The 22,732-nt window shown below is 36.8% G+C and overlaps 1 protein-coding gene across 1 annotated transcript in view; it reads left to right on the forward strand.

Moving 5' to 3' along the window:
• Positions 1–913: 913 nt before the first annotated feature.
• Positions 914–22,732, forward strand: part of SYCP1 (synaptonemal complex protein 1) — a 120,748-nt gene continuing 98,929 nt past the window's right edge. Inside the window, exons 1-8 of the mRNA XM_087865756.1 lie at positions 914–1,033; positions 1,513–1,644; positions 3,913–3,997; positions 4,176–4,219; positions 4,396–4,452; positions 6,501–6,665; positions 7,342–7,409; positions 13,404–13,477. Of these exons, the coding sequence (XP_087721882.1) occupies positions 1,537–1,644; positions 3,913–3,997; positions 4,176–4,219; positions 4,396–4,452; positions 6,501–6,665; positions 7,342–7,409; positions 13,404–13,477 (601 nt within the window). The 5' untranslated portion in view covers positions 914–1,033; positions 1,513–1,536. The remainder of the gene's footprint in view (positions 1,034–1,512; positions 1,645–3,912; positions 3,998–4,175; positions 4,220–4,395; positions 4,453–6,500; positions 6,666–7,341; positions 7,410–13,403; positions 13,478–22,732) is intronic.

Raw genomic sequence — 22,732 nt, forward strand, 5'->3', positions numbered from 1 at the left:
ACTATTTTAAAAAGCCATCAAATTCATTAATTTTACTTCCTAAATATCTTTTACATTTGATGCCTCTTCTTCATCTCCCCTGCCACTGTCATGGCTCAGCTCCTCACATCTTACCCAGCCTATTAAAATTGTCTCCCAAACTGCAGTCCGATATGCCCGCCTAAGCCATTTTTCATAACTACAAATTTTCTTCTGAGCTTGATTTTGCCTCCCTTTCAACTCAGACCTCTTCAAGATCCCCATCCATAAAGGCTAAAATCCAAAAGGCTTTGCAAGGCTTCATATCTGCCAAATCTGCAGTCTCATAGTCTTGCCGTTTTCCCACCTGTCCTCACACACCTACGCCACACTTCTTGGACTCACTCTCTCTCTCGTACTAATCTCGCTCACAACCACAGGGCCTTTGCCCGCTTTTCCTCGGTCAGGCATACCCTTTCCGCATTGACTATCTAGCCCACTCTCTCTCTAGTCACCTATTCTTGAGGGAAGCCCTAAGAGGCCTAACATCTCGGTGCAGCCTCGCCTAACTCCCCAGGCCACCGCAAGCGCCGCCTTCCCCGTGTCCTAACCACCTTTTCAAAATTACCACCTTTAAGTGATTACGCCTGTCTATAATTATCTGCCTATCTGTTTCTTCCCTAAGACTGAACTCTTGGACGACAAAAATGGATTTTTCACTCTCCTCTCCAATCTCTCATAGTACTTTCCAGTTTTCCTTACATTCTCTGACAATAGCAGAAGGTTAAAGAACATCTACACTAAAGAGAAACAGAATCCCGCGAAGAATTGTTACCAACATAAGGGAAAATCTCGCGAGAGTCGGGAGCCAGGCAAACTCTCGCGGCTGACCGTTATTTAGCCGTTAAACAGCCGTGCACCCGGCCCTTCCCAGCTGGCCGCCGAGGTGGAGGGATTTCCCGCCTTTTCGGAGGTTCGGAGGCAGAAGCTCTTTGATTCTTTTTGCTGTCCTAATAGACAGCAGGTAGCAGTCGCGTGGGCACTGAGTCCATGACTTCCCCCTGAATCTTGAAAGGTAAGGGCAGGTGTACTGAGTTCCTTTCTTGACGACGGAACCCAGAGCTGGGCGACGATTTGATTCCGCACCTGCGGCACTTGGCCAGCGCCCCCCTCCCCCCCCCAACACTTCTTCCGTAGCCGGTAGCCCTCTAGGAACCTACGGTAGTTCTCGTGGCGGGGTAATGCAATTTACCAGGGCTGGTGGAGCTAGAGCTTTCTTTTCGGGCTGTCACACTGAGGATATCTGGAGTTTCTGGCTTATCTGGGTCGCCAGCGTGGTCACTGGTGGTGGTAGATGGTGGGAACAACTGTGGGGTGTTTTTTCTTTGACCGCCCAGTGATGTGACGCTGCAGACTCACAGTGTAGCAAAGGTTACACCTGCTCCTTTACATAGCGTTTGTTATACAGACATCGCCTTTTAAAATAAAGCATAAAGAGTGTATTAATGAAACAATGTAAAAACACTTTTTCCCCCCTGCCTTCTGGGGCAATAGATAATTACAACTGGAAGAGAGAAAATGGAAAAGCAAAAGCCTTTTAAATTGTTTGTACCACCAAGATTAAGTAGCAGTCAAGTATCTGCAGTGAAACCTCAGAGTTTGGGAGGAGATTCTAATTTCTTCAAGGTAAATTTGCATGTGAATCTTGATTTGACTATTCTTAACTTCAGGTAAGGAGGCACCATGTACTTTCTTACTGGTGTTATCTTATAATTTTTTTTCCAGCAAATGTGGCCTGATTTATCCAAGAATTTTAAACAAATTTATTTAAAATTTTAAATCCAATTTATTGGGGCGCCTGGGTGGCACAGCGGTTAAGCGCCTGCCTTCGGCTCAGGGCGTGATCCCGGCGTTCCGCTATGAGCCTGCTTCTTCCTCTCCCACTCCCCCTGCTTGTGTTCCCTCTCTCGCTGGCTGTCTCTATCTCTGTCGAATAAATAAATAAAAATCTTAAAAAAAAAAAAATCCAATTTATTTGACAATGCTATATTAGCTACAGGTGTACGATATAGTGATTTAACACTTCTATATATCACCCAGTGCTTACCTTGAGAAGGGCCCTCCTTAATCCCCATCACCTATTTCACCCATCTCCCACTCTCCTCCCCTTTGGTAACCATCAGTTCTCTAAAGTTAAGAGTCTGTTTCTTGGTTTGTCTCTTTTTCCCCCCATGATCGTTTATTTCTTTTTTTGTTTTGTTTCTTAAATTTCACATAGGAGTGAAATCATATGGTATTTGTCTTTCTCTGACTGACTTATTTTACTCAGAATAATACACTCTAGCTTCATTCACATCATTGCAAATGGCAAGATTTCATTGTTTTTTATGGGTGAGTAATATTCCGTTGTATATATATACACCTCATCTCCTTTAACCATTCATCAGTGGATGGACACCTGGGCTGCTTCCATAATTTGGCTATTATAAATAATGCTACAATAAACACAGGGGTCATACATCTTTTCAAATTAGTGTTTCCATAATCTTTGTGTAAATACCCAGTAGAGGAGTTGCGGGATCATAGGGGAGTTCTATTTTTAATTTTTTTTTTTTTAATTTTTAAGTTTTTCAGGAACCTTCATACTGTTTTCCAGAGTGGCTGCACCAGTTTGCATTCCCACCAGCAGTGCATGAGGGATTCTTTTTCTCCACATCCTCGTCAATACTTGTTGTTTCTTGTGTTTTTCATTTTAGCCATTCTGACAGGTGTGAGGTGATATCTCATTGTAGTTTTGATTTACATTTCCCTGATGATGAATGATGTTGAGATCTTTTCATGTGTGCATTGGCCATCTGTATGTCTTCTTTGGAGAAATGTCTGTTTATGTCTTTTGCCCATTTTTCAATTGAATTATTTGTTTTTTGGGTGTTGAATCTTATAAATTCCTTATATATTTTGTATACTAACCCTTTATTGGATATGTCCTTTGCAAGTATCTCCTCTCATTCAGTAGGTTGTTTTTTTAGTTTTGTTATTTCCTTCACTCTCTTATCTTGAGGAAGTCCCAATAGTTCATTTTTGCTTTTGTTTCCCTTGACTCAGGAGACCTATCTAGAAAAATGTGGCTGTGGCCAATGTCAGATCAATTACTGCCTGTGCTCTCTTCCAGGATTTTTATTACCCAAGAATTTTGAATAGTATTGCCTTGAATGAATAATGAGCGTACTTAATGTTGTAAGCATCATTCATTTAAAATAATAATCACTGCCTCTGTAGAACTCTGGATACATAATGAATCCTGCTTATTTGAATCCTCCCTCTGTCCTTAAATGACTTGAGGCAATTTGTAAGACATATACAGTGAAATAGCAAGATACAAAAACATATTAAGACCATATTAGGATCAAGGAAAAAATAAGAAAATCTGGACAAATATGTCAACATACTGGTAAAAACTAGTGTCTGACTAAGCTTAAAATTTGGCTTAAACGAAGTTTCTCAGGTTAAACAGCTTTTACTGCTAAATTATTTTTATAATTTCTCTGTGGAAGTTTATATTGGAGTTGGAATGAAGCAGTGAATATTTCAATTTTATATGCTGTAGAAAAATTCCTATATCTGTGTAACTAAGAATATAATATTCAAATGTTATTCAGTGAAGACAACTCTCAATTTTATCAAGGGAAAGATCATAATGAAATTTAAAACTAATATATTAAGCTACTAATTAAAATTACTATTATTTTTCTTGAATACTTACAAAGCATGTATTTTTTGCTTTTTTTACATAAAAAAACCACTTGATATTTTAAATCTTATATATGCCTTAAAGGTTTTACAATTGAAGTAACTTCTTTAAGCAGATGTATATTACATATATAATTACATATTACACTGCTAGTTATCAGAGTGGTTTGGAACATATGCTTAAGAACGTCTTTGTGTTTCTAGAGTTTCAACAAATATATTGAAGACGATTTTAGTTTTCCGTTTGCAATGACTAATCTCTCCAAAAATGGGGAAAACATTGATTCAGGTAAGAGACTGGAAGAGCAATGTATCACTATATTTAGAAGTATTTTTTACATACATGTTGCTAGATATTGAAGATATAAGTATTATATTGAAAGCCTTGACATTAAACTTAGATATAATACTTAATATAAAAAATAAGATGTTGACCTATTTAATACCAGTTGTCTTTTATCTTGCAGATCCTGCTTTACAAAAAGTTAAGTTTTTGCCCATGCTTGAACAGGTCAGTTAAGTATAGGGTACATAGATATTATCTGTTTAGGTATTGAGTTGCTTGTTTGAAAAAGGAAAAAAATTCTTTAGTTGTTGGATTGTTAGTCGTCAGTACTTAATTGCTACTATTTGGAAACTCTCATCAGAAATATTTTCTTACAGGAAACACTTATTCATTTTTTTTAGGTTGATAATTCTGACAGTTGTCACTACCAGGAAGGACTAAAAGACTCTGATTTTGAGGTCAGAAGATTTCCCATCTGTATTATATTTCTTGTAATTGGAGTATCATTTATTGTTATTTTTATATATCTTTCTTTTTGAAGCTTCTAAAGGATTAAAATTTGGTTAGGGGGCGCCTGGGTGGCGCAGTCGTTGGGCGTCTGCCTTCAGCTCAGGGCATGATCCCGGCGTTCTGGGATCGAGCCCCACGTCGGGCTCCTCTACTGGGAGCCTGCTTTTTCCTCTCCCACTCCCCCTGCCTGTGTTCCCTCTCTCGCTGTCTCTCTCTCTGTCAAATAAATAAAATCTTTAAAAAAAAAATAAAATTTGGTTAATGTTTGAAGTTCTATACTTTATTTTTTATTTTTTTAAAAAAGATTTTATTTATTATTCGGCAGAGGGAGAACACAGCAGGGGGAGCAGCAGGCAGAGAAAGAAGGAGAAACAGGCTCCCTGCTCAGCAAGATGTGGGTCTTGATCCCAGGACCCTGGGATCACTTGAGGACTGAGCCACTGAGGCGCCCAAATTCTATCCTTTAAAACCATCTTTCCCCCTTTATTTTTCTTCTAAAGTTGCTGAAACACTACACTTCTGCATTTTCCTGGGTTATGTAAGGATCCATTCTTTCAGGGCAATTTAATTTAATTTAATTTTAATTTTTTTTTTTTTAAGATTTTATTTATCCATTTGACAGAGAGACAGCCAGCGAGAGAGGGAACACAAGCAGGGGGAGTGGGAGAGGAAGAAGCAGGCTCCCAGCAGAGGAGCCTGATGCGGGGCTCGATCCCAGAACTCTGGTACTACGCCCTGAGCCAAAGGCAGATGCCTAAGATCCGAGCCACCCAGGCGCCCCTGGGCAATTTAATTTTAAACCACAGAGAGCAAGAATAGAAGAGGGGATGTGGCTACAATATGTAAAAAGGCTGAGACTCAAACCACTATTTTACAAACAATCCTTTAATTAATAAGTATGATTGTTTGGCTCGTTTGTTGTCTAAGGAATTTCTAGAACATGGGGTACTTTTTATTTTGGTTATAAAAATCATTCTTACTTATGGCACATAGATGTCTTGAAAACAAAGAGGGGCACCTAGGTGGCTCAGTCAGTTAAGGGTCTGCCTTTGGCTCAAGTCGTGATCTCAGCGTCCTGGGATGGAGCCCCACATTGCATCTGGCTCCCTGCTCAGTGGGGAGTCTGCTTCTCCCTCTGCCCCTCCTCGCCCTTTGTGCTTGCTTGCTCTCTTTCTCCCCCCCCCCCAAAAAAAAAAATTGAAAAGAAAGAAAAAAGAAAAGAAAACAAATTCTGGGGCACCTGGCTGTCTCGGTTGGTAGAGCATGAGACTCTTTAGTTCAAGCCCCATTTTGGGCATGGAGTCTACTGGGGAAAAAAAAAAATTCCATGGCCTGATAAAGTGCTGTATGTCTGTTACTGTGATTATAATATCACAGAATTTAAAAATATGGAACTTATTCATGTATTTTGATAACAAAGAGTGATCAAGCAGAAATCCGTGATTTTAAAAAATATAAACAGGCGTTTACCTTATAATGTTGGAATGGATAATGCAGGGAATCCAAATAAAAGCTAAATAAAACCTTAGAATAAATGAAAGCTAGATCTTGTGTTAGCTATGTTTTTGTCATTATATTTTAAAATTCATGTCCCTTAGGTAATCTTCAAATTGCATAACCAAAATGTTTCAAGACCATTGTAAAAATTTATAGATATCATGTGGAGTGTCTTATTTTATCTTTTAACCAGCCAGATTCTCTCACTGACTTAAAATATTTCCAATATCTGGCTTAGGTATATTTTGGAGGTATTAAATTTTATTCAGTAAACTTAGTCAAGTGACCAATAACTTTAGTGAAATAGCTAATACTGCTAGTAACTTTTAAAAGTTAATGTAGTTTTCAGGATGCTATTACGGCATAAATTGAAGAGAGATTTGTTCTCAGCTATTAAGATATTATATTACTCATGGATATTTTCAACAGGCAGCTGTAGTTTGTTAATTGTTCAAAATTTTAGTGTAACCAGTGTTTGAAAACCTGTTTATCTTAATAGAATTCAGAGCCAATGAGCAGACTATATTCAAAACTGTATAAGGAGGCTGAAAAGATCAAGAAGTGGAAAGTGAGTGTAGAATCTGAATTGAAGCAGAAAGAAAATAAGTTGCAAGAAAATAGAAAGATAATTGAAGCACAGCGGAAAGCCATTCAGGAACTACAGGTATAATGAGATTTGGAATTGAAAATGTAGTGTAGTAGATTTTATCATAATACTGTTTACAATAGAGTATTTCAGTGATGTGGATTATTAAGGACTGTGCTTTTTGAATTTTTACTGATACTGTGTTTCAACTTTAGGATGAACACAGAGGACAAGTTGCACAAAGCTTAATGCGAGTGATTAGGGAAATTACTTTAGATAAAGATTGATTTAATGATTCTAATTATAAACTTTTAATTTTTATGCCTATTACTGATGATTTTGTTTGATATAAATGTCTTTTATTAATTGGAATATGACATTTTGGATTTTGTATTTGGAACTATTTAGCTTTGGTTTTGTGTCCGAGTGAAAGAAAAATGTTGAGAAAATGCAACATTAGGTTAGGACAAAGATAAACATTTAAAAATGTTCAGTGAAGGTAATATTGCATTAAAATATTGTTGGATACTTTTTGGAGATGATTCAGCAAACTTGATTTTAGATCTGTGAAAGTGAGAATCATACTCTCATGGGAAATCCACAAGCTGTGACACCAAGTTTTTGTATGCTTATACATACAAGAAGAATTCTTATACTTCTTAGCTGTTAGCAAAGAAATGCTGCTTACTGATTGTACTTGTGTTTATTTTGCTAAGCAAAATGTGATGAACTGTTCTTTTGTTTTGTAAATTAGTTTGAAAATGAAAAAGTAAGTTTGAAATTAGAAGAAGGAATTCAAGAAAATAAAGATTTAATAAAAGAGTAAGTAATTTAATGAATTTGTTCTTTCTAAATTTTATTCCAGATTTATTAAAATGATTTCCAGAAATTTATTGAACTTAACATTTTGTTATGTAATATTAACTTAAATGTAGAATTCTACCTGGGTACTGCGGAAGAAGGAAGACATACTTATTTTACATTCTTGTATTTGGCAAACAGTGGTCACTGATTAATAATTTCTCACTTTTTAAAATGTCAGGCAGGAGAAACCATTATTTGGTATCAAAAGGTATCTGATAATCCTGTATCTATAACTGCCGGTGTATATTGTCTGCCTTTCTGTTCATTGCAACATTTTAGGTGCAGCATTTGTAAAATAGTGCTCAATTTAGTTACAAGCCAATTCTTACTCTCAAATTACTGTTTTTGTCAGTGGCGTAAAGATTCTTCCATTAATGTTAGCTTAAAATTTTAGTGTCATCTTTAGCTTTTCCTTTCCTTTGTTCTAGGCAATAGCCAAGCCTTATTTTATACCCTTATTACTTCAATCAGATTATATCATATAGAATTTAGTAGAAAAATGTAGTAGTTTATTTCATCTGCCAAGTAAATATTGAATAGTTAGAATGTAATTTATTTATTCCTACATGTTTAAGTTAAACATCACGGCTTTGGAAGACCTATCACTTTGTCAGTGAAGTTGCTGATGAATGAAAAAGGCTCTTAAAACAGGTTTTAGTCCTATTGGAAGACAACCTGTGGGGGTGCATGGCTGCCTTAGTTGGAAGAGCATGTGACTCTTGATCTCGGGGTGGTGAGTTTGAGCCTGATATTGAGGTTAGAGATTACTTAATTAAAAAAAAGAAACGTATGACTTCCCAGATAAAATTTAAATGCTAAACCTTAATTTTTTCCCTGCCTAATCAAGATATGGTTATTAGAAAGAAGGGAGAGAGAAGAGAAAGTTTCTAACATTGTGTGCCTGTTGTATATTTGGTATTAATGATCACTTTTGTATGGGTATGTGATTGAGTTTCTGTAGTATCTTATGGGACATCTAAAGCTACCGTAGCCCTAATACCAATATTTGATAGCTTGTGAGCTTTCTTAAGATTGCTGTTGCCTCCATTGATGAACAGTTGAATTTTTGTTAATACTGTGACTGTTTAGTTACATAGTATAGTGTAAGGTAGTGTAGTGTGACATAATATAGAATTTATGCCATTTTTTTGAGGTGAGAGGGAGTGCATTTATTTTGGGTGTGATTTCCTTCTATTTTAAGCAGTTTCAGTTGTGCGTCCATTTTGGCCTCAAATACTGAATTGTCAATTGTCATCTGAAGGAAACTAACATTTAGGTAAGAGCTTTGTCAAAATATAGGTGAGAAACAAATTTGCACTTAAGGTAGAGTGACTTAATTTTTGGATGACAGATTTAATATAAAGTTGCTCAGGACCAGCTCATTCACTGATGATGACTTTCTAAAAGGGACGTAGATTGGAAAGAGACTTTGGGTATTTCAAAACCATATGCCTGGCCTGTAATAGAAGTTTGAGAGAGAATGGACACTTTGGTTTATAGACATTTTTGAGCAGGAAAAAAGTTTTTAGATAATTTTGGAAGCATTTTTTTTAATGAAGCAGGGCCTTATATATGATCTGATTTCACCATTAGATGTAATAATAGTCTCAATTTTCAAATTTCAGCAGTCAAACCTGAAACATCTACAATTACATATTTTCAGAAATAACCTTAAGAAGCAACATTTGATTTTCGTTAGACTCCTAGCTGGGATTTATGTAAATAATTTGATGAATTAAACCTGTCAAGCCCTGTCGCATGCATATGATGGTGGTTCTTGTCAGAGAAGGCTTTCTAAAGATGAGGATGTCTGAAGGATGAATAGGAGTTAGCCAGGAGGAGAATTAGAGGTTGCTACTCTAGCATTTCATAACATGCTAAGGAGTTTTGATTTTTATGTTGAAGTGGAGGTGGAGGGATACGGGTTGTAGAGGGGTGGGCTGAAGAAAGGCTGAGTGGTTATAGCTATGGCTCCTTTCAACAAGAACAGCTTTATTTTTTAAATATAATTTAAAATTTTGTTTATCCAGTTAAGATTTCATTTTGAAAAAGGATTTTGGTTCTAAGGAAAAAAAAAGTTTGGAAATTGCTGCAGATGGCCATTTGGAACCCAGTGAAGAGTTTTAAGAATTCTAAAATTGAGACGTTGTAAGAACATAGTAGACTTGAATAAATATATTTTGATTGGATGATTGCTTATATATGGAGTATATGGCTGGTTTTATGTCAGGTTGTGCTATTCAAAGGGTCTTTATGGTTTAGGGAACATTTTACCAAAGGCACTTTTGAACTCTACCTCTCACTATAAATTATCAGGAAAAGACTGAAGTTGTTTTCCAAATTGTAACTGAAGAATTAGATTTATGGTCACTTGTTTTGATTTTGACAAAACCAGTAGCAAAAAAGTCCCTCTCTTGACCAGTGGTTCTTAAATTTTAGCAAGCATCAGAATTACCTGCAGAGCTTGTTAAAGCATATACTTTGTCCTCTGCTCCCCTACCAGAATTTCTGATTCAGTGGAGTAGGGCTTCAGAATTTGAGCTTTTAACAAGTGATGTGGATGTTGCTGGTTCAAGGATCATACTTTGGGAACTACAGCTCTGTACTGGAGAACCGTCATAGGCTTTGAAAACCAAACCAAACCACCCTTTCTCTGACTGGCTTATTTCACTTAACATTGTACCCTCTAGATCCATCCATATTGTTGCAAATGGCAAAATTTCATTCTTTTTTTATAGCTGAGTAATATTCTATTTTGTGTGTGTGTGTGTGTGTGTGTGTGTGTGTGTGTATACACACATCTTTATCCATTTGTCTATCAATGGACACTTGGGCTGCTTCCATAATTTGGCTATTGTATATAATGCTGCAATAGGAGTGCATATATCCCTTCAAATTAGTGTTTTCATATTCTTTGGGGAAATATCCAGTAATGTGATTACAGTTCTATTTTTAATTTTTTGAGCAACTTCCATACTGTCTTCCACAGTGGCTGTACCAATTTGCATTTCCATAGTGTAGGAGGATTCCTCTTTCTTCACATCCTTGCCAACATGTGTTGTTTCTTGTGTTTTTCATTTTATATGACCAAATACGCATAGCTTTATTTTTGGGCTCTCTGTTCTGTTTTGTTGATTTATATGTCTGTTTTTTTTTTTTTAAGATTTTATTATTAGAGAAGAATGAGTGAGTGAGTAGGGGGAGAAGCAGAGGGAGAGGAACAAGCAGACTCTGCACTGAGTATGGGGCCTGATGCAGAACTCAGTCCCATGACCCTGAGATCATGACCTGAGCCAAAATCAAGAGTCAGATGTTTCACCTGCTGAGCCACCCAGGCACTCCTATGTCTGTTTTTATGCTAATACCATACTGGCTTTTTTTTTTTTTTTTAAGTTTAAAAATTCCAGTTAGTTAACATATACTATAATAGTTTCAGGTGTACAATATAATGATTCAACACTTCCATATAGTACCTGGTGCTCATCACAACCACTGCACTCCTTAATCCCCATCACCTATTTAACCTAACCTCCCAGGGTGCCTGGGTGGCTCATTTGGTTGAGCCTCTGACTTTTCATTTTGGCTCAGATCATAATCTTGGTTGGGGTTGTAGGATCGACCCTGCGTTGTGCTGTGTGCTCCACAGGGAATCTGCTTGGGATTCTTTCTCCTTCTCCCTCTGCCCCTCTCCCCCTTCAAATAAATGAATAAATAAAAAAGAAAAAAAAAAAAAAACCTTCCATCCACCTCCTGTACTGTTTTGATTACTATAGTTTTATGCTATAGTTTGAAATCAGGAAGTGTGATTCTTCCAGCTCTTTTCTTCTTTCTCAAGTTTGCTTTGGCTCTTTGATGATTACATACAAATTTATGTTTGTTCTATTTCTGAAAAATGCAATTGAAAATTTGGTTGGGATTGCATTGAATCTGTAAATTGTTTTGGGTAATGTGATATATATATATGAAAAAATCTATATTTTTGGTCATTCAGATGACCAAATATGTATTTCACATATATATATTTGATCTTCATCTACTATTCCTGACTCATAGCTTCTAAAACCCTTGGAATATCCTAAGTGCTGAGAGTGACAAAGGTATCTCTTGTTATCTTAATGAGGTAACTTTTGGATCCCATGTAAGGATGGGGCTGGTTGCCAAAAGAACTAACCATGTGATCAGATGATTGGAACTTTGACCCCCTCCCCCCTTATGGAGGGAAGAGGGTCAGGAGTTTCAATCAGTTATCAATGGCCAATGATTTAATCAATCATAACTATGTAACCAAGCCTCCATAAAAACTCAAGAGGACAAGGTTTGGATAGCTTTCAGCTTGGTAAAGAGATTTGGGGAGAGTGGTGAGCTCAGATCATGGAAGCTCTACACCTTTTCCCCATGCCTTGCCCTATGCATCTCTTCTGTCTGGCGCTGTTCCTGAGTTATGTCCTTTTATAATAAACTAGTAATCTAACAAATAAATTGTTTCTTTGAGTTCAGTGAGCTGCTCCAGCAAATTAAACCCAAGGAACCTCAGATTTATAGGCAGTCTGTCTGAGATTCTAGTAACAATCCGAATTTGTGACTGGTGTCTGAAAACTAGGGAGTGAGTCATGGGAACTTTTGATTTATAGCCAGTTAGACAGAAGTACAGGTAAAACCTAGGCTTGAGACTGGTATCTCAAGTGGGGCTGTTGTGTAGTTGTGTAGGACTGAGCCCTTAACCTGTAGAATCTAAGGCTATCTCCAGGTAGATAGTATCATAATTGAATTGAATTATGGGACAGCCAGCTGGTGTCCCAAGAATTGCTTGTTGGTGTAGGGAACCCCCCCTCCCCACATTGAAATTGGTATCAGGACCCATTTGGGTAGTGTGGACATTTTAACAATATTCTTCTAGTCCATGAGCATGGAATATCTTTCCATTTATTTGTGTCTTTAGTTTCTTTCATTAATGTCTTATAGCTTTTAGTGTACAGGTCTTTCCCCCTTGGTTAAATTTAATCCTAGGTATTTTATTCTTTTTGGTGCAATTGTAAGTGGGGTTTTCTTAATTTCTCTTTCAGATGGTTCATTGTTAGTGTACAGATATGCAACTGATTTTTGTGTATTGATTTTTTTTTTATCCTGCAAACTTTACTGAATTTGTTTTAGTCTAATAGTTTTTTGGTGGACTCTTTAGGGTTTTCTATATATAATATGTCCTCTGCAAATAGTGAGAGTTTTATTTCTTCCTTTCCAATTTGGATACCTTTATCTATTTTCTTGCCTAATTGCTCTAAGCCTTCCAATACTACGTTGAATAAAAGTGGTGAGAGTGGACATTCTTGTCTTGTTCCTGATTTTAGAGCAAAAGCTTTCAGCTTTTTATTTTTTACTGTTGAGTATGAGGTTAGCTGTAGACTTGTCATATATGGCCTTTATTACATTGAAGTACATTCCCTTTATACCTACTTTGTTGAGAGTTTTTATCATAAATGGATATTGAATTTTATTAATTGCTTTATCTGCATCTATTGAGATGATCAGAGGTCTTATTATTCATGTAATGAATGGCTAGTTAGAAAATTACCTGTTTAATGTTTTGAGGGTAAGATAGTTAGAATATTTCTGGGGTGATTAGTAAATGAAAAGCCCAACCCTCTTTTCTTTTTTTTTTTTTTTCCCCTTAGGCAAAATCTGGAACTATTTACTGAAATGTTATTGTCAGCTACTGGGGTAGAAACTTGTTAAGGAACTATCCTTTTTACTTTTAAAGGGAGGAAATTACTAAATCATCTTTGCTAATAGTAGTTAACCCATTTTTTTCATATAATCATTTATGAGTAATGTGATATATATATATATTAAAATATAAGAATTTCTTTAAAAATTGTAACAGTATTTCATAACTTTTACATATGAATTTGCTTTGAGATCAGATTACACTTAGGGAGACTTTTTGCTTTCTTTCAGGAATAATGCTACAAGGCATTTATGTAATTTACTCAAGGAAACCTGTGCCAGATCTGCAGAAAAGACAAAGAAATGTAAATATATTTCTTGTTTTATGTGATTTTTTAAAAAATCAATTCATCATTATTGTAATGGTGGGGGTGGAGAAGGGAAGAAATTGTTTTTTCACTTTTTGGAACCAGTTTTTATTTGAACAAGTTATATGTGCCTCATACATTTTCTTTGCATAAGTAGTAATTTGATTCTCCATTCTTTGAGCTTTGAAAGCTCAAAGTTTTTTGAAAGATAATATATTTCAAAAGATACATACTTTGACATGACATTTGTATTCTAATGAAATAGAATTCTCAATTTTCTCCTGAAGAAAGAAACATGCTTTTAAAAGATTTTATTGAGGTCATGGTATATATATATATATATGAAAGCATACATTTTCATTTTATGCATATTTTTATTTTGTAGGAATTTTTTTCATTTTGATGAAAAACATAAAAATCTTATTTTCGAAAATAACAGTTTTATCTTTGTCATTAGTTTGACACTATCTCTACTTTGTTTCTGCCAAGAATCTATTAGGAAATACTGTCTACCTGCTTTTTCAGGATAGCCCCTATTTTTCTTAGCTAAAATTTTAGTATCACACAGCTTACTGCTTACGAGCTTGGGCTTAAGAGTAGACAACTTATGCTCAAATTCAGACTTTCTGTTGCTGTCTGCTTGACCTTGAATAAGTTATATGATCTCTCTGACCCACTGTTTATTGATTAATAAAGTGCCTCTTAGTGTTGTTTTGAGAATTATATTAATAAATATAAATTGCTTAGAACAGTGCAAAGTGCTCAGTGTTAACTATTCTTCTTATTTCCAGTATGCACTATTGCTAGGGTTTTTTATTCTTGGTCCCTGCATATAGTACTTTGCTTTTGGAACTATAAATACCAGAATGTAGTGCACCACTACCAGCTCCTCCATTAAATCGTTCTGTTAACCCAACTTTCAATATTAGCTTTTCCCATTTAGGTATAAAAAGTGGTAAAAGGGATCATGTATTGACTGTTTTGCAGAAAGTAAACCAGGCCATGGAGACCAGGCTGCTAGTTTTTTTTCTCTGTTTAGTTTTATGCTAAGTCAGATCAGCTGGTGGGAGAGGTTTGAAGAATCTTAACAAAATTTTTAGGTGATCTCTTAAATGAACCAATGAGCGTATCTTTTTTTTTTTTCGAAGATTTTATTTATTTATTTGACAGAGAGAGAGACAGCCAGTGAGAGAGGGAATACAAGCAAGGGGAGTGGGAGAGGAAGAAGCAGCCTCCCAGTGTAGGAGCCTGATGTGGGGCTCTATCCCAGAACACCAGGATCACACCCTGAGCCGAAGGCAGATGCTTAACGACTGAGCCACCTGGGAGCCCCCAATGAGCATATCTTGATGTGACATGTAGATAGTTTTTCTTTTCTTAAGAAAGTCTTTAGGGGTGCCTGGGTGGCTCAGTCAGTTAAGCATCTGACTCTTGATTTTGACTCAGGTCATGATCTCAGGGTTGTGAGATTGAGCCCTGTGTTGGGCTTCGTGCTGGGTGTGGAGCCTGCTTAAGATTCTCTCTCCCCCTTCCCCCCTTCTTTCTCTCTCTTCCTCTCAAAAAAAAAAAAAGAGTCTTAATAGTTATTAATGTAAACTCCATCTAGATTCTTGCCTTGAGTCTTTCCTTTTGCTATTGTGATTTTTTTCTTATTTATTCATTCACCAGTTTTTTTTTTTTTAAGATTTATTTATTTACTGAGAGACCAGGAGAGAGAGAGAGAAGTGCAGAGGGAGAGAATCCTCAAGCAGACTCCTTACTGAGTATGGAGCCAGATGTGGGGCTTGATCCTATGATCCATGAGATCACTACCTGAGGCAAAGTTTGCTTAACTGACTGAGCCACGCAGGCACCCCTAATTCACCAGTTTTTATTTATTTATTTCTAAAGATTTTCTTTATTTGTCAGAGAGAGAGCACAAGCAGTGGGAGCAGCAGGCAGAGGAAGAAGCAAGCTCCCTGCTGAGCAGGGAACCTGTTACGGAACTCAATTCCAGGACCCTGGGATTATGACCCAAGCCAAAGGCAGACACTTAACTGACAGTGCCACTCAAGCATCCCAGCAGTTTTTATTTTTATTTCTTTATTAAGATTTTATTTGAGAGAGAGAGAGAGAGAGCGTGCGTGTGAGCTCGAGCCAGGGGAGGGGCCAAGTAGGGCCAGAAGGAGAGGGAGAAGCAGACTCCCCACTGAGCAGGGAGCCTGAGGTGGGGCCTGATCCCAGGACCCCAAGACCATGACCTGAGCCAAAGGCAGACATTTAACCAAGTGAGCCACCCAGGCACCCCTCACTCACCAGTTTTTAAAGTGCCTACTTTGTGTCATGAAATGTTCTGAATGCTGAGGAAAACGGCAGTGAACAATTTCTGCTCTTAAGGAGTATTCATTCTAGTGGAGGGACACAGACCATAAGTAAAATATATGTATGGTGATGATAACTGCTTAAGGAGAGAGTATTTTGGGATAGGGTGATTGGGGAAGTATTTTAGTGACCCTAATAAGTAGGGACTGAGCCATGTAGCTCATTTTGGGAAATAGTAAGTGCAAAGCTCCTTAGATGAAAGCCTATTTAATCTTTTCAAGTCAGTGAGGCCACTGTGCTGTACCTTTGATAGTTCTGCCTTGTGTGTATTTTTTATCTTTTTTTCTTTTGCACCATTCAGGAAAATGTCTTCTAATCCGTCTTCCAGTACACTGATTCTCTATTTAGCTCTTTCTAGTCTGTTTCTCTGTCTCTCTCTTTTTTTCTAGTCTGTTTTTGAATTCGTCAGTTGAGTTTTTGTTCTTTTGTTATTGCATTTTTCTGGTTCTGTAAATATTAGCTGGTTTTTAAAATATCTGTAGTGTCACTCCCTATTTATTTTATCTTTATTTTTTTAAAGATTTTATTTGACATAGTTTGAGAGAGAGAGAGCGTGAGTGAACATGAGTGGGGGGAGCAGCAGAGGGAGAGGGAGAAGCAGATTCCCCACTGAGCAGGGAGCCCAGTGCAGGACTCAATCCCAGAACCTGAGCCTTCTGAAGGCAGACACTTAACCAACTGAGCCACCCAGGTGCCCCCGTAGTGTCACTTTTTAGACTTCCAAGTTTGTTGCTGAAATTTTTAAAAATTGACAATGTTATGTTAGTTTCAGGTGTATAACCTTAGTGATTTGATAGGTCTATATATAATGCTATGCTCACCACTAGTGTTCCTTGCTGAAATTTTTCGGTTCAGCTTTTTATCTCCATGAACATAAGTAAACATTATTTTATTAAGGTTTTCATAAAGTTTATTAAAGGGGTCTATTTCTGGTCTGTTCTGTGGATTCTAGAGGTTTGTGTACCTCATTATCTTTGATTATTTGCTTGAGACATAGAATGATGTCACATTTTCCTAGTTCTTTGAATGTTGAACAGTTTTGGATTATATCTTGGAGATTTTGAAATTATTATGTTGTGAGATTCTGGGTCCTTTTAAAATATCCAGGAGAATGTTTGTTTGTTTGTTTATTTTTTAGCAGTCAACTCGGATTCAGACCACAAATTCTGTCTTGCCTTTTGTGTGCTGGGTTCTAATATCAGTTCAGTTTTCAAAGTCTTTGGTGTGCTGCTCTGGATCTGCTCTGGCTCTGTGTCTTGTATGCTCCACTCAAGATTAGGTCTCGGATGTGAACAGTGATTTATGTTAGAGTACCGTTTTCAAAGCCTTACAGGGGCCCATTTCCCCAGTCCTTTTGCTAGAAATACGGAGTTTCTCTTGGGGTTTTGTCTGTCCTTGCTGCCATGGCTGCTGCAACTCCACTACGGGGGCCATTCCAGACAGGGCTATGAGAAGAAAAAAAACCCCAAAAACCAGGATTTCCTTTTGCTGCTCATGTTTCCTGTTACAGTTTTACTGGGGCCTTATACTTTGGCTAATGCTAGGAGGGGAGATAGAAAAAAACTACACAGGAAACACCTTCCCATGAGTCACTTCTTCAAGATTTTACTTTTTTTCACTAATCTACCTGCCTTTGCTTTCTTTTCAGAGTCCTGAAGTAGTTGCTTTATGTATTTCATTCGGAGGTTTTAGTTGTAAGCAGTGGGAGAGAAAGGCTATAGTGTGATTACTTCGTCTTGACTCGCACTGCAAGTTGGCTTAGTGTTTTTGAATTGTAACCCTCATTCTATTCTTGGACTGATGATTCATCATTATCTTTTCAGATCTTTGATTCTTTTAAGAGTTAAAAAAAAAAATCCTCCGGATTTTTAATTGTCTGCAGCAGGATGGTTGGTCTGAATTACTTAGCCATTACCAGAAAACAGAGGCCTTGATGCTTTTCTAAAATATAGATCAAATCATGTTAGTGTCTAATTCCTTCAGTGGCTTTCCATAATTTTATGGATAGCATGGTATTTGCCACTTCCCTCCACCTTGGCAAATGTTCCCCCACATGCCCCATACACACAGGCTCATGGAGAACTGTTATTTCCTAAACAGATTATGCTTCTGAGCTTTTGCATGGATTTTTTTTTTATTGGCTGATCCTCTTTCATTCATCATTACTCATATTTGTCCTTCAAAATTCAGAATAAATATTACCACTCGGGAAATATTCCCTAATTTTTCAGTCTGATTTAGATACACCTCTTCTTTCACTTAGGACCCTTAGTATACCTTTACCATATATTTATGAATTCCTTCAACAAATATTTATTGAGTGCCTACTGCATGCTAGACATCTCACTGCAAGCTTACACGCAAGGGATCATAACTTGATTCAGGGTTGTCAACATTTTAGATAGTGTCTTTGAAGATAGTAGGCAATAAATTAATGAATTAAAAAAGAATAAATCTGTTCTTAGATGTACCTTTAAAAAAACCCTTTAGTTTATTTTTTTTGTGATTGTTTTAAAAAAAGCCCTTTAAGGCTGTCTGTTGCACACAATATAGAATGATTCTGAATTCTTTAGACTGCCATTTAAAGTACTTCATAGACTTTTTTTGTAGCCTTTGTAACCTAAATTAGTTGGTGTTGGGAAGGACTTTAAAGCTTTTGTAGTCTACTTACATTTCCATTGACTTACTTTCCTTTATAGCATGTCTAACCAAGTGGTAGTCTTTTTTATGTTTGAATATATTCAGTGATGGAAACTCACTAACCTCAAGATTGTCATTTAAGGACAGCTCTTATTTTTTTTTTTTGAGCTGAAATCTGTACATGGTTTCTCTCTTTTTACTATAATTCTCCTTAGAGCAAATGGAAAAAGTCTAATTCATTTTTTATGTGCTATCTCTTTAGATCTTTAAAGCTGGCTTCTTGTCCTTTTTGAATCTTGTCTTTTTTAGCCTAGACATTTCAAGATTCTTCAGTACTTTTGTTATTTTGGTTGATCTGTTGAACATCTTTGTTATGGAGTCCAGATCTGTATAAGGTAATCTACTGTGTAACTTAGTCTGTATAAGGGACTATTCATTGTCTAATTGTACATGTCTTTAATGAACTTTAATGAACTCAAAGGTCAGCTTATTTGACAGTCACAATGTGTTATAGGCCATTAATTAAAACCATTAAATTTTTTTTATTTCATTCTTTGCCTGTGCATTTAGGTTTTTTGATCCAAATAACATTCTTTGCATTTATCTGTACTAGGTTTAATCAGGTACACTTGTGTTTTAGTCATGTACAACTATGTACTAACTTTGGGATCCTGGCAAATAACATAATTGTCTGTGTCACACTTTCCTCATCTGTGCAGTGGGGATAATCACAGTTCCATATATCTATACCCAGATCTGTGTGTGTGTTCTTGATCCTTATAATCACAATTTTGTCCAAACAGCCATTTCAATCTATGTATACCAGTCTTTCTTTAGCCCAGGAAAGCTTTATGATATCTTTGGCCACTGTCTGATTTTTGTTTGGGCAATACTTATTATTTGTAAGTTGGTCCTCAGTTCTTCTTTTCTCTGTTTTAATATTTGTTCCCCCCTTCTTTTAGTTTGTTTCCTATGTTTCCAATTTGACTTTTGAAGTATCAGTTTGGTCCTGTCCTTCCTCTAAGCTGTAATTCCCTTGTAGTCTAATTAGCTAATCCATTGTCCCTTTCCTCCTCATTTATTTTTCTATTTAATTTATCCCATTTCTTTCATTTCTTTTGTGGCCTGTTCTTTATCACTGTATCTTCCTCTTTCATTGACTGTATTTTCTTTGTTCTATTGAGAATACTGGATAGTTTTCTGAAATTTTCATCTGGATTCTCTAGATACAGTTCATTTTCAGAGCTATGTTATTCCTTTTAACATCTCTCATGTTGTTCCCTTTCCTTTGTTTGACAATATTTTTTCATAGGCCTCATATAGGTTTTCTTGCCATATATCATTGAAAAAGGCAAGTACTATCAAGACTAAATGAACAAACAAGGTGATAAACTGACTTTAGTCCTGATTTACCTCCCCTGGTTTAGTGGTTGAATCCTCGTTTCATATTTATGGTTGCACGGCGGGTCACTGAACAGTTTCTAAATTTTTCACCTTGTGTAACTTTGCCCCTTCTGCCTGGTTTTCTGATAAATTTTGGAGAAAATATGATTCTGAGTAATTTTAGTCAACAAACTGAAGCATCCACTTTTACATCTTAAAATAGAAAAAAATCTTAACTTTTAATATCTTAAATCCTGATGCTTCTGACATAGAAGAAACATAATCTTAGTAAATTTGGGAATTTTCCCCCTTCTTCTGGGGTTGTATCTAAATTTGGGGGTTCCCATATAATACCATGTGGTAGAGAAGGACATTTGTTTTTCAGTCATCCATCCATTGAGGTTTCCATTTTTTCAATTAATATTTGGTAACTGATGTACTTAGGTTGCCGCTGAGTCATCCCTCATTTCTGTTCTTGGGGCCCATTCAAGTCTGCTGGTTTTCTGTGCTTTATCACACCATGCTTGGCTGCACAGAGTATTGGGACAAGGGAAGCAAACTAAGGCCCTATCTGTCTAGATGTATTTCACAGCCATTTCTTCTCAGGCTTTGTCATCTTCCTGAGCCCTACTGAAGACAAAAACAAAAAAACATCAAAAAACCCCCAAAAAACAAACCCCAAAAAACAAAGCAGCACAGTCTTATCCTGCTCTTGGTTTGCCCAAACTATCTGGGGTTTTTGTGGTCCTCAACCCTGAGGCTTATTCTGGTGAGGGTAGAGGGCTCCAGAACCTCTTCTTAAGTATCTGCCAGAACCTAATAAGCTCTCTTCGCTTCCCCTTTTATTTTTTATTTTTTAAAAAGATTTATTTATTTATTTGAGAGAGAGAGAGAGAGCATGAGTGGGAGGGGCAGAGGGAGAGAGAATCTCAAGCAGACTCTGCTCTGAGCACAGAGGCCAACTCGGGGCTCAATTCCAGTACCCTGAAATTGTGACTGGAGCTGAAACCAAGAGTTGGACGCTTAACTTACTGCACCACTCCCCAGGCACCTTAGCTTCCCCTTTTAAAGGCTTCTTCCCACAAATTAGTAAATATTTCTTTGGTGTAGAGGTTAAGAACCTTTGTTGTTCTGCCTCATATATTTTAAAAATCTAGTTTATGTTCTGAATCCTTCCCCTAATCCCCAACACTGGTCTTTTGAAACCCAAAGATTTTTTTTCTTTGCTTTTGGTCGAATCATCTCTTCTTTAAGGCAGCAAGTGCTTAAAGATCTAGTTGCCTGGACTGGGGCAAAATAAGTGAGAGGAAGGGAGGGAGGGAGGGAGGGAGAGAGGGAGGGAGGAGGGGAGAGGGGAGAGGGAGGGAAGGCAGTAGGGACAATGTAGTGAGGTAGGGGGTGGGGAGATAGGTAGATAGATAGGTCAATGATAGATAAATAACAGGAAGAAAAACGAAAAATGTATGCTTATATTTTTACAATACTGCACATCACCACATCGGAACACTCAGCTACCAGAGTCCCTTTGTGCTACCTGTAGGACCTTGCATCTGACAACTGTAAAGTACATCTATACCCATTTATTTTCTTTTCTGTAGTTTTACTTAATTTACTCAATTTCTAGGACCTTCCTATTAGAAGAATGGCTAGAGGGTATTTTGAAAGTACTGATGCTATTGGTAATGGGAAGATTGGAGATGTTGGCAATAGAATGCTGTTCTTTGGCACAAATAGTTTCTGAGGAATAGAGAAGATGTGTTGCAAAGTGTTAGGTAATGAATGAAACGGAATAGAAGGAGTAGTATGAACTGTCTTTCTGTTCAGATGCTGATATGTTCTGCCTTTATTTCCGTAGATTTTCCAGCCCTTTAATACTCAGATAAAAATGATTCAGTTCCTGTTTCATATGCTGTAAGTTCAGTGTGCTCACCATTATTTTTGAAACGTTTAGATACTTGTATTCTTCTGAAGTTAGTTCATATACCTTCTTTTTGGTTATTTGGCTTCTCATTGACAGTTGAGTCTATCATAGCTGCTGTGTTCTTGTTTACAGCTTGTTATTGAGAATGTAGGACTGATATCCTCTTTAAATTTAATGTGCTTTGGGGTGCCTGGGTGGCTCAGTTGGCTAAGCATCCAAAGTCTTGATTTCAGCTCGGTTCTTGATCTCTTGGGCTCTGTGTTGGGCGAAGAGTCTACTTAAAAAAAAAAAAAAAAAGTAAATTTAACTTGCATTATGTGATGCTGGCCTCTTTTAGGGGAGTGATAAAGGAACAACCACATTGTCTATTATTGTCTTGTACCTTAATTCTAGCATAGAATAGAGGGAATCTACTGTATAGATTATAGCTAGAGGGAATCATTGCTCAGGTTAAAAACCTGAAAAATAAAAATGTTGTAGAGGATTTATAGGGGTTTTCTCTCTGGGCCACACCTATTCTTAACCTTGTTCTTTGCGTCTTGAGGTTTATCTTCCTTTCTGCTTCCTCAGAGGTAGAGCAAGAGATCGGAAGAGTGGACTTTGCTTTTCATGTGTACCCTATGAATCGTAAATATACAAAGGAAAAAATACTTGATAGGATAATTGTTAAATCCCTACTCATTGTAAAGGCTAAAACTATAAATATATTATACAAAGTTAGAATACATTCATGGGTAGTAATTCTGTAAAAAAAAATATTAGAGCTTTTGAGGTTGAAGTACAATCATGGCTCACTGTGTCTTACTGTGAAACTACTATGAAGTAGCTTATTTTAAAAATTTATTGTTGAAGTATAGTTGACATATAATGTTATGTTAGTTTCAGATGTACAGCACGGTACTTCCAACAATTCCATACATTTGATGCTACTTTAAGAGACTCAGGAT

The sequence above is a fragment of the Ursus americanus genome, chromosome 12 (assembly GCF_024610735.1).
Source record: "Ursus americanus isolate L20-20 chromosome 12, mUrsAme1.1.p, whole genome shotgun sequence".
Taxonomy (NCBI): domain Eukaryota; kingdom Metazoa; phylum Chordata; class Mammalia; order Carnivora; family Ursidae; genus Ursus; species Ursus americanus.